General features: G+C 43.4%; 1 protein-coding gene across 1 annotated transcript in view; it reads left to right on the top strand.

The window, feature by feature from the left end:
- Positions 1-355: 355 nt before the first annotated feature.
- Positions 356-12,555, top strand: part of LOC310779407 (Fc receptor-like protein 5) — a gene marked incomplete at both ends in the record, with an annotated part of 34,257 nt that continues 22,057 nt past the window's right edge. The window contains 4 exons of the mRNA XM_083639942.1: positions 356-410; positions 612-860; positions 4,166-4,408; positions 8,949-9,143. Coding sequence (XP_083496068.1) covers positions 356-410; positions 612-860; positions 4,166-4,408; positions 8,949-9,143 — 742 coding nt within the window. The remainder of the gene's footprint in view (positions 411-611; positions 861-4,165; positions 4,409-8,948; positions 9,144-12,555) is intronic.

Raw genomic sequence — 12,555 nt, forward strand, 5'->3', positions numbered from 1 at the left:
CATTTCAATATTGGACAAAATAAAACATAAAAATCAAAACACAACTCTATGTGAAACATGTAATCCAGGTCGTATATATATCCGTCGCAAATACAACATGTTATAGTCGAGTGACAACCGTAACACGGTTGTACTGATGTCCGCTCCAACAAGACTTAGCTTACTTGGTGCCATGGCACTAGTCCGACACCTCACGAGTCCGAAAAATGACCATTGGACAGACGTCTCATTAGTCCGACAGCTCGTTAACCTGACAACTTGCCATTTTGCCATGCTGAAAATGGCAAGTTGGATTGTTGGAAACTATTTTCCAAGGGCATGCACTGCCGCTAGCGTGGCCCATCGCAATTCCACAATGGAGACCTGCACCACCAGACACCTCTCACAGAAGGGAGGGGAGGCTGGCCAGAGTACACATAAACTAACCATATAGTTGAACACTTCCAACCTGCGGCAACCAAAATCCAGCTTGGGAAGTGAGTTTAGGGAGTTGCGGTCAGAACCCTTACTCACTGTTAGGCTTTGTGTTTCAGACTTTCTTTGTAATGCTTTGGTCCAAAATGTAAAGGATCATGACTAACTTGACCTTCCTGTTGCCTCCCCCCCCCCAGCCTCTCTGACTGTGAGTCCCAGTAGATCTCAGTTCTTTCGTGGACAGTTCGTCTCTTTGAGCTGTGACGATGACAGCTCTGCTAGACTGAAGGTGAGGAGGACGACAACCTATGAAACAAAGTCTGAGTGTGTTGAGTGGGGGGAATCAACAGGTTCCTCCTGCAGCATCAGTTTCGCAGTCCAAATGGACAGTGGAGTTTACTGGTGTGAGTCAAGAGAGGGCGACACAGTCAACATAACTGTCACTGGTAAGACAATACAGCATTCACTCATGAATAACTTAATAACTATTCTTTATTAATACATATTTACTCATGCAATGCTTTTATTTGTAGAATTCTCCTCAACCTTTAATACAATTCAACCACATATTTTAGTGAGTAAACTTTACTGTCCACTTTTAATATTGACACTGGCATGGTGAAATGGATAATATACTTTTTAACATGTAGGCCCCAGGCAGTCAGGGCTAATGATGCCCTATCTGAGAAGCACCTGTCGTCCACAGGCTCACCCCAGGGGTGTGTCCTGTCCTCATTCTGGTATGTTTATGCCTCCGCCGGCGATAGCCAGGCCGGAGGCATCATGGATCCGGGTTGTCTGTATGTACGTACGTACGTACGTACGTACGTATGTCCGTACATACGTACCATGTTCATTAATGCGATATCTGAGGAACGCCTTGACGGAATTTCATCAAATTTGCCTCAAACATCAAGTTGGACTCAAGGATGATCTGATTAGATTTTGATGGTCAAAGGTCAAAGGTCAAGGTCACTGTGACCTCTCGAACGCCATTTTGAAGCTTGTTAACGCGATATCTCAGGAATGCCTTGACAGAATTTTATCAAACTTGTCTCAAACATCGACTTGGACTCAAAGAAACTGATTAGATTTTGGTGGTCAAAGGTCAAAGGCCAAGGTCACTGTGACCTCTCAAATGCCATTTTCAAGCTTGTTAGCGCAACATCTCAGAAATGCCTTGACGGAGTTTCATCAAATTTGCCTCAAACATCGACTTGGACTCAAGGATGAACTGATTAGATTTTCGTGGTCAAACTTCAAGGTCACTGTGACCTCACAAATGCCATTCCCAAGTTCGTTAAAGCGATATCTCAAAAACGGCTTGATGGAATTTCTGCCAATTTGGCTCAAACGTCGACTTGGGCGCAAGGATGAAAGGATTACATTTTGGTGATCAAAGGTCAAGGTCACTGTGACCTCTCCAACGCCATTTTCAAGGTTGTTAACGCCATATCTCAGGAATGCCTTGACGGAATTTCATCAAATTGGCCTCAAACATTAACTTGGCCTCAAGGATGAACTGATTCCATTTTGGTTATCAAAGGACAAGGTCACTGTGACCTCTCGAATGCCATCTTCAAGCTTGTCAACGCGATATCTCAGGAATGTCTTGATGGAATTTATTCCAATTTGCCTCAAATGGCGATTTGGAGCGAAACGGTTTACGGCAGCTGTAAACCGTTGCTAGGCAGAGTGAAACGGTTTACGGCCGTAGCAACAGACCCAAAACAGCTTTCCTTGCTACTTTCTGCTCTTGCGAACATCTCTCGTTATATTCTAAGAGTTTGTTTGAAAGTAATTTTGTAATTTTGTGGTTATGGCCGACGTTGCTGCCGTAAACCATTTTATTTCACTTCCTGATCTGCCCGGCCCGCACACAGACTATAATCATCAAGACAACACTCGCCGATTCACTCGGCGTTGGTCTCATCTACTATTAGAGGTAAGATGCGAGGCATCAATATTAAATTTAGACTGTTTAATAGCAATCGAAAATCTTGCTCGTAGTTGCTTTAACATAACATTTATTAATCATCTACAAATGTATATTCATGTTTTGTAAATGGTTAGTTCATCATTAACTTTTTTTAACACTAGAAGGGCCGTCAAAGGGGTCACGTGACCCCTGTGAGTTAAAATAAAATATATCTTTGCACTCGATCGAGTTCCAAATCCCTACTTTCTTGACTTTTCCTAAATATGTCTGTTGTACGACCCTGTGTTCATACATTTTCAAAATCAGACCGATATCATTCACTATCTACGCTTTGATGACAAGAGCACAAGGGCTGCCGGCCTTGTGGAGGACAAATTTGCCATGATAGCAGAGACACCTCCCCTCTCCCCGGCCAGTACATTTAGCATTTGAATAGAATTAATTTCGCATTTGAATAGAATTGACAGGGAGACTCCACACAAGAGGTGCAAATGCGCAGCCTCTCATTCAAATGACTAGGGGTCAGTCGACCCCTCTTCTGGCCCTTGTGGTAGGTAAAAATGTCCCGGCTTTGCTAGTGTTAAAGGCTTATAAATGACTTACAACTGAACATTATTATATTATTTCCATCATGAGAGGCCCGTCGGTAAGATTTAACAAGCGGCTTTATTTAGTAAATGGCAAGCATGGCAACTACTTTGGCGTATGACTCCCTTGTCAGGTGACGCTCCTCTTGAGGTGAGAGGAGGACATCTGAATTAGCCTGGTAAACCGCCCGTCACGTGAACTCACATTTCATTTGGTTCTCCGTGACGGTCTGGACCCGCACAGGCAGTTTAAGATGATTGGTCGAGCCATGCCGGGCCGACGAATCAGCGGCGGCCGTAGGCGGGCAGGCTCGTCTGGGCAAGTAGTGGGTACATGGTCTTTGTAGTTCTTTTCACTCGTCAACATCGCGGAAGTGACAGGCAGTCTGAATGAAATTGAATGTAATGTTCCCAATTCTATGTATTAAATTCTAAAAAACGACCCTCAACATTTGGGAAGGCTAAGCCACACAACTAGTTCGTTATAATCTAACTAAATGCTTCGAAGGTGACTTTACGACCGCGAGGACTCAATCAATGAATACCACGGAGATCATCCACAGGCACCTTCCGCGATCTGATTGGTTGAAGTTAACACCCACCAGCGGTGATAGACAGATGGGTCATCCAATCACCTGCCAAGTAGCTTGGACAAAGTGCCCGCCTCCGTCAGCGGGTCTGGTGACTTCAAACCCAGATCGACTGGTTTAGTGAAACCTATGTGGAGCTATACCGTCCATCTGGCAGCGTCAGGTTACATCTGAATAGGCTAGGATAGAGAATCCCCCCCGTGGGGAATTCTTTGGGAGTCAAGACTCGTTGGTGGTGGACTGGGGAGGTGGGTGGGGTGAAACGACAGCTTCAGAGGACAGCTTCAGAGAAGATGATCAACAGCCATGATGCCAGCTGCTGCTGTGACCCACCAGAGAGGGAGGTGAAGTAGAACCCTCGCTATATGTACTAGGATGAACTGACGTCATAACTGATGTCATACTTAAACTTGACTGACGTCACAGGCTGATCAGGTTATGTGAATATGGGGGCCTTCTGATTGAAATTTGGTATGAAACCTTACACGTGTTACCACAGATTTTCCCCTCGAGGGACAATAAAGATCTGAACTGAAATGAACATCTCTCTCTCTCTATCTATCTATCTATCTATCTATCTATCTATCTATCTATCTATCTATCTATCTATCTATCTATCTATCTAATCCGTTCAGATGGTGCTGTGATCCTGCAGAGCCCTGTCCTTCCTGTGATGGAGGGAGCTGCTGTGACTCTGACCTGTACACCCGAGACTTCCTCCACCCTCACAGCTGGTTTCTATAAAGATGGCTCTCTCATCAGCACTGAGTCTACAGGACAGATGACCATCCACCATGTTTCTAAATCTGATGAAGGCCTCTACAAGTGTACCATCTCTGGCCATGGAGAGTCTCCACTCAGCTGGCTGGCTGTGAGAGGTGAGGGAGTTATGACATAAATCTTAGCTTGGATGGTTTCGTTATTTGGTCCTTTGCGTTGGGACTTTTTAGAAGCACCTTTTCATCCCTGATTTATTATTTTTGTGTATACGACTAAAATATAAAACGTCATTTCCTGCATGGAGATTACAGTCTTTATAGGCCCTTATCTACCCGGTGCAAAATGGTGCAAGTTGCTAGTTTCAACCGACAACGCTCAATTTCATGACCAGCACTTTAAATAGTAAATGTACTTGCGCCTATCTTTGTTAAAATGAGGTGTGGTCGAAAATCTACACAGGTTACTGCACGTCATGTGGGAAAGTAGGAATAAGGTTTATCCCATAGTTGCCTTCTCCCTAGACGCAGAGAAGGCGTTTGATAAAGTTGAGTTTGACTTCCTTTTTTATACTTTGAAGAAATTTGGATTTGGCCCCTCCTTCATGCAATTGTTACAACTAGTCTATACAGAGCCAATGGCAACAGTTCTTACTAATGGAGTTATGTCGTCTCCATTTCACCTTACTCGTACTACTCGGCAAGGTTCGCCACTCTAGATCCCCCGGCAATTGCATTGCGTGAAAGCAAAGATATTCAAGGTGTACGAATGGGCCAGGAGGAACACAAGCTCTTTTTGTACGCTGACGATATTCTTTTAGTCTCGAGCAACCCGCACACAGCAGTCTCTATGATCTGTTCCATTATTGATTCATTTTCTGAAATCTCTGGTTACACAATTAACTGGGCTAAGTCAGAGCCAATGCCTCTTTCGAAAATATGTCCCCCAGCTATTAGAGAGTCATGGCAATTCAAATGGATGCCATTATGCTTAACATATTTAGGGATTAGATTAACACCGGGTTTGGAAAACATAATGCAAACTAATATCTCACCAGTTATTCAAAAAACTCAACCTGTCCTGCAAAACTGGGCTAAAATGAATATATCTTTATTAAATGGTAAATGGCCTGCATTTATATAGCACTTTTATCCAAAGCGCTTTAAAATCAGTAGGTACCTTCACCCATTCATACACCGATGGCGGCAGGCTACCACGCAGGGTGCTGGCACACCGTCGGGAGCAATTTGGGGTTCAGTATCTTGCCCAAGGACACTTTGACAGGCAGACTGGAGGAGGCGGGAATCGAACCACTGACCTCTTTTATCCAAAGCGATTAGTGGACAACCCGCTCTACCTCCTGAGCTACAGGTAGAATCAATCTAATGAAGATGATCATCTCTCCCAAGATGCAATATATTCTGTATATGCTACCTTTAACCTTTCCACCAAACCTTTTGAAATTGTATAATACTGTTACAGAGAGCTATGTGTGGGCAGGTAAAAAAACAACCTTTAACCATACTAAATGATATGCAGCTAAAGAAGATAGAGGGCTATCACTGTCTAAGATAGATTGGTAGCATTATTCATTTTCACTTTCCCAGTTATCTAAGATGAATATAATATAAATAATAATATCAGATGCCATCCTGGGTAAGGATTGAAGAAGAATTGGAAGCGCCAACTTCTATGGAGGCCTTCCTGACTCAAATGGGAAGGCCGGTTCCCTTTAAGAATCTGGTGTTATGTTTTGTTCAAGAAACTTGGACAAGGATGCACCAAATGATAAAAGCTAGTCTGTATCTCACCCCTAAAGCCTCGGTTTGGTATAACAAGAAAATATTGATAGGCAAGAAAACTATTATATGGGAGAAATGGGCCAGATCTGGAATCTATCTTCTCGGGACTTGTTTGGGGACAATGGAATGATGTCATTTGATGAAATTAAGAGGGAATACAATCTTGGTCAAGAGGATTTTTGGAAATATGTACAAATAAAGCATTGTATTCTGGCCAGTAGGAAAGACAATTTGTTTTAGTTTTTTTGTTTTTTTTACTTATTTTTTATTTCCTTTTCTCAAGTGCAATCATATTGTACATTCATGTTCACAGGTAAAGCATCTTACAGGTACATTTTTATGTCCTTTCAATATCTGTGGTTCTCAGATCACCTAGTGAAATAATAACATTATTTTATGAATACAGGGATACAAGACAAAACAAAACAAAACAACAACAAACAGAGGTGACTATATTCAAGAGAGGATGCACCTAGTTCCCATCAGTTAAAGAGAAAAAATAAGTAAAAACTGGGAACCATTTAGCCATGAATACATCTGTCCTTAATTGTAACCTTGCAGTTATTTCTTCCATTCGATAGACCTCCTTAACCTTCTCCCTCCATTGTGTTATCGTGGGGGGCTGCGGCCTCAGCCATGAGATCGTAATCATTTCCTTAGCAGTTAGCAGAAGAGCTCTCAGTATTCATGTCAAATTATTGCCCTCTACACCTTCTGGCAATATTCCTAATAAGTAGTAAGAAGGTTCTAAGGGCAATTGGAAAGACAATTTGGACCCTCAAACTGGGATTCAGGAGCTGTTCCACATAATGTGGGATAAAAAGGGTGGAGCCTCCATGTCCTATGGGCTTATTCAAGATGCACAATGACCCCCACTGTAAGGTTTGAGATTGTGTTGGGAAAAAGATGTGGGTGAAAACATTGAAGAAAGCAGATGGAGGGAGCTTGTTGCCTCTTGACATACATGTTCACGTGAAGCGCAGTCTCATCTTATTCAGTATAAATTGTTAAATAGAAGCTATTGGACTCCGAGTAAATTAGCCAAACTTAAATTAAGGAACAGCGACACATGCTGGAGATGTGAGAAAGAATGAGGTACTCTTGTACACTTGTTGTATTTTTGTGAAAGAATGAACACTTATGGGAGGAGGTCATCTCTGTCCCGAATAAATTATTTGAATTACAGATGACTAAATCTCCGGCTTTACTGGGTCTGTTGCCGGACAATATTGTTGTGAATAAACAAAAAGAGGCTATGGGTTCGTCTGGCCACAACAACAGGATGTAGAATTATGTTGAGACACTGGAAATCGTGTAGCCCATGTGATTTTAAAGAATTGATTGAGCTCATGACGAGAATGGCCAACTTTGAAAGGATTACATTACATTACATTACATTAGGTCATTTGGTAGACATTTTTATCCAAAGCGACTTACAATAACACATTTGTGTCAGCATGTCACGAATGAATGGAGAAACCCAGCGAGCGCAGAAAGCGGAAGTGCAAATTAACAGTCTATGGTCGGGGACCATCTTGTGTGAAATAGGCCTATTGCTGCCTGTACTGTGCATCTTGTTCTTTGTTTTATTATGTATTTCTGTCATTTGCTGTGTTGTGTACTGTGTATTCGGCTGTTTGTTACGTGTATTGTGAGTTTCATGTGTGCAAGCAAACCTGTGAAGCCAAAGACAAATTCCCACATTGTGGACAACAATAAATTGAATTGAATTCAAATCAATATAAAAACTTAAATGACAAAGGGAATGGGACATGACACTGATTGGCTGAGTTCATGTTGCGCCCAAATCACACTTGTGAATAATTAATAATAATAATAATAATAATAATAATAATAATACATCGGATTTATATAGCGCTTTTCCAAATGCTCAAAGACGCTTCACAATACAAAACAATATAATACCATAACTTAAGAATAGAGAAGAAAATAAAGAAAATAAATAAAAGGTGAGAGAGGAAGGAGTTCATGGGTTGAAAGCAAGGGTGAAAAGGTGGGTTTTGAGGGCGTGTTTAAATGATGACAGCGTGTCTGCTTGACGGATATGGCTGGGGAGGGCGTTCCAGAGGGTGGGGGCAGCTGCAGCGAAGGCCCTGTCACCCCAGGTCCGGAGCTTCGTTCTGGTGGTTTGGAGGAGGTTAGCGTCTGCGGACCTGAGGCGACGGGTAGGCGTGTGGAGGTGAAGGAGGTCAGAGAGATAGGAGGGGGCCAGGTCGTTGAGGGCTTTGAAGGTGATGAGTAATAATTTGAATTGAATCCTGTACGTGATGGGGAGCCAGTGGAGATCGTGGAGGATGGGGGTGATGAGGTCGGAGCGGCGGGTGGAGGTGAGCATGCGGGCAGCGGAGTTTTGGACGTACTGGAGTTTTTTGAGGGTTTTGGTGGGTGTGCCGTATAGGATGCTGTTGCAGTAGTCCAGTCGGGATGTGATGAAAGCGTGAGTTAGTGTTTCGGCAGCAGAAAAGGATAGTGAGGGGCGTAGACGGGCAATGTTCCTGAGGTGGAAGAATGACCAATTAACCAATTAAGGGATTTAATACAATGCCTTTGCACTTTGTGCCCAGATTGTGCGTCGTGCAACTACTGTACCAAAAGTGTCTTGGCCACACCCTAAATGCATTTGCGCCATGTGCTTAGATCATGCACTACAGATCGTCTAAATAGGGCAATTAGTTTCTGAAATCATTCAAACCTCAGACTGCTGAATCTTAAGTTACAGAAATGTTAAACTAGCAACAGGTGATCTATGCAATTGTTCAATAACCTACAAATTATAGACTGAACAACAATGAAGGTGTGAATGTATTTTTCAATATTTTAAGTTTTTGTCAAGGATTTTCTCTCATCCAGATGTTCACCTGTGTGCTTCTCTCCTTAGCCCCGCCCACTACTATAGCCCCGCCCACTGCCACAGCTTTGACCAATACCACAGCTCCAACCAATACCACAGCCACGCCCAATCCACCAGCTCCCCTCCTGCCTATTGACAGACTGGTCTGCCACCTAGTGGTGTTCTGCCCTTACTTCATCTCGACTCTCCTGATGCTGTCTTTATATTGTGACAGGCGTAGAGGTAAGAGACTAACTACTTACTGTAACTAACAAACTGCTTCTAATCATCATTCTTCTCCCGCATAAGCAACACCTCTATTGCCGAGAGTGTGAAGGTGGGCAGCTTTGAGATAAAACCATTTGAGATCAAAATGATAAATGAAGCCAGGAGTCAGGAAGTGTCTTATTAAAAATGTATTCAGCCATACAGCAAAGAGACTGCCTCATGATAGAAAGACAGAAATGCATAGTTGCAGGGTTCATGAGGTCAGTAAGCATTTAACAGTTGTTCAAACATCTATTACTGAGAGCACACAGCATGTTTTGGCTACCAGGAACAGAAGGGAGGGGGAGCCACACACACACACACACACACACACACACACACACACACACACACACACACACACACACACACACACACACACACACACACACACACACACACACACACACACACACACACACACACACACACACACACACACACACACACACACACACACACACAGCGTGAGAGAGAGGATGTAAGTAGTCTGTCACTGTGCCTCGCTCAGGGCCAGGAAGACAGATAGGCTGTTTGCCTGTCTGTACATCGATCAGGATGTATCTATGTGTATATGTAACCGAGCCAGGTAGACTCGGTCAATTGTATTAAATGTTGACAACGCCACCTTGGGACTTTCACCCAAAGACTGTATACTATATAAAGATCACTGTGTGACCACCTTAAAACTCAACAGGGTATTTACACCCGCACAGAGGAATCCACAATTTAAAATCAGAGACGGGAAAAGAGGGATTTCCAATAAAATGTGATTTATTCTACCAAGTAAAATAAGTGAACAAATCTTTTATCAGACAAGTTAAAACAACATGTTAATATCCAGGATATAAAAATGACCTAACAAAACTAAAAGCCAATCAATTGTTAAAATGGAGTGCTATAACCACGTTGCTTTTGGAGCAGCAATGTGGTATAAAAACACAAACACCATAACATTAGAATCACACAAAAGCACAATAAAACAAATGCATGTGCAAACCAGAAGGAACCACAATATGCTACCAACCTATACCAACATGGCGGAGCCACCTCTTTCCGTTTTAGACAAAGTTGACTCCTAACAATAATAGGCTAGTCCTCAGTAAAAGGTCATTAAAATCAACTGGGAAATAATTAAAATAAAACCAATAAAAGAATACAACTCAAGTGGCTTGGTTAATTTACAGGGAAAGCAAAGCAGCAGCAAAAACATTCATTAGTCCCGATAAAACACATACATTAAAAAATACCAGTATAAAAGAAAATGTGTACCTTGGCTGTGCACAGCACTGCCTCAAGCGGACACACACGTACGCTGGGGCTTCACACCGTTTCTAACTATGGGGCACAAGGATACAAATATACATGCATTAAAAACTGATGCCATTTATATGTGCACTATGAGATTGATCAGTCAAGTCTCAGACAGAGATTGTACCATGGCTGTACCACCGTGTTGAGCGGACACACACAGGCCGTCTCCACGCATGGTCGGGAGCCACGCACGGACAGGTCTAAAAGAATGTACGGCTTAACGAGCGGTTTGACAAGTGGGTGAACATATTCACAGACTAATAAGCGATCACTCGCCACATCCCTCAACAAGGAAAACGCCACAGCAGCTCAATGAGGGAGTAACCTCGCGTCACCAGGCTCTTCTCGGCGAGAAAGAGGCTGGCTTCCGCTCACAATTGATTTTGTCACCCTACCTGGTTCCGGCCTAGAGCCCGCCCTAGACCGGATGGGCAGCGTTTCTAGCTCGTCAAGTTTCACGTTAACTTGACAATTTGACCCAAGTATCAGAACGGCAAACAACAAAACAAAAGATGGACGTACCGAACGAAGTCTTTGAAGAAGTGATTTTGGAAACATTGCGGATTCACAATCTCACATCTTTTAAGCCAATACAGAAGCTTTGCATCAGACAATTAATCGAGGCAAGAGACGTCAAGCTAACGGCAACAAAGACGTATTTTGGCGCACTGCCTTCCGGTGTTCATTCTGGTTCCGTGGTTTACGCCCCATGACAAAAAGCGGGATGAAAGGTGCCCAGACTAATGAGGGAGTGAGGAAGCCACACAGCCGACAGCACCAGCTCACAGATGGAGTGAAAGGTGGGAGGACCCAGGTTGCAGGTATTTAATCCCAATCAGGGGAGCTGACTGGGTGGGCGTGACGAATGCCAACGACGTAACCCAAAGGTTACAATTATAATTAATAGCTTATACCAATAACTATGTGTATGCATGCAATTATGATTAGCTCGGCTGCTGTGTGGCCTCGCCTGCCCTATTGGCACACGGTTGTGTGTGTGTTGCTCACTACATTTTATTGCATCAGTGATGTCACAATGCCTCCTTGTGTGTGTGTGTGTGTGCCCCATTATGATATCACTGTTGACATCATCAGTGTGTGTGTGTGTGTGTGTGTGTGTGTGTGTGTGTGTGTGTGTGTGTGTGCCCTCATGACATTATCACTGATGACATCACATCATTAGCTAATATTAGCCTAATTAAAAAATACGGCTCTGTCAGGTCACCCACACGGTTGCCCTTTACACACGCTGAAGGTATCAGCCCGATCGCATGTAAAACAGCATAGCTGTGGCCGAACACAGAACTTGAAACAGAGCCCACATATTCAATTTTATATATACAGTAGATAGATGGACTAGGAATCTCGAGCGCTACGTGCCTACACATTGCATTGATATATTCAATCCAACCATTATTTCAGAATTCTTATATCGTTGCAAAGGCAGTAATTTTGCGTTAGTGCCCGTTTTGCGCCCGGATAGCGCCGCGCAAAGCCCTAAATGTGGGTGTGTCGGCCCGCTGCGCTTGGCATCACCTCGGTGCAAACCTCCATATAGGCATGTTCATGCCCAAAAGTATTCACAGGACAGTGTGATCATGTCCACCCCCTTAAAAGCCACAGCGTCATGTCAGCAGCTTCCTCCTCGCTGAAAGGGACAGAGTGAGAGAGAGAAAGAGAGGGGGCGAGAGAGAAAAGAGAGATGGGAGAGAGAGAGAGAGAGTGAAACACATCAAAGGGCTGCGCAGTTATACAGTGAATATCCCCATGGTGTTATATATGTCCCAAAGTGTGCGCTTACTGTAATTAGACGTCTTGTTCATATAGGCTATAACATACACATGGAAAAATATTTGTTTCTTTAATAGGGTGGGGATGTGTGAGATTTTAATTCTAGCCTATTTCAATAGCCTATATCAGAATTGTCCACTCGGGTTAAGCGGGGACACCCCGGCATTCCGAAATGTCGGCACTTCGAAATACCAGCATTCCGACAAAATTGTCGGAATGGAGATCTGTCTCGCCATTGCGAAAGAACCCTAACCCGGGGGACCGGCTGGAGCTAACCTCTCCC

This window comes from Poromitra crassiceps, assembly GCF_964638095.1.
Source record: "Poromitra crassiceps genome assembly, chromosome: 7".
NCBI classification, from domain to species: Eukaryota; Metazoa; Chordata; class Actinopteri; order Beryciformes; family Melamphaidae; genus Poromitra; species Poromitra crassiceps.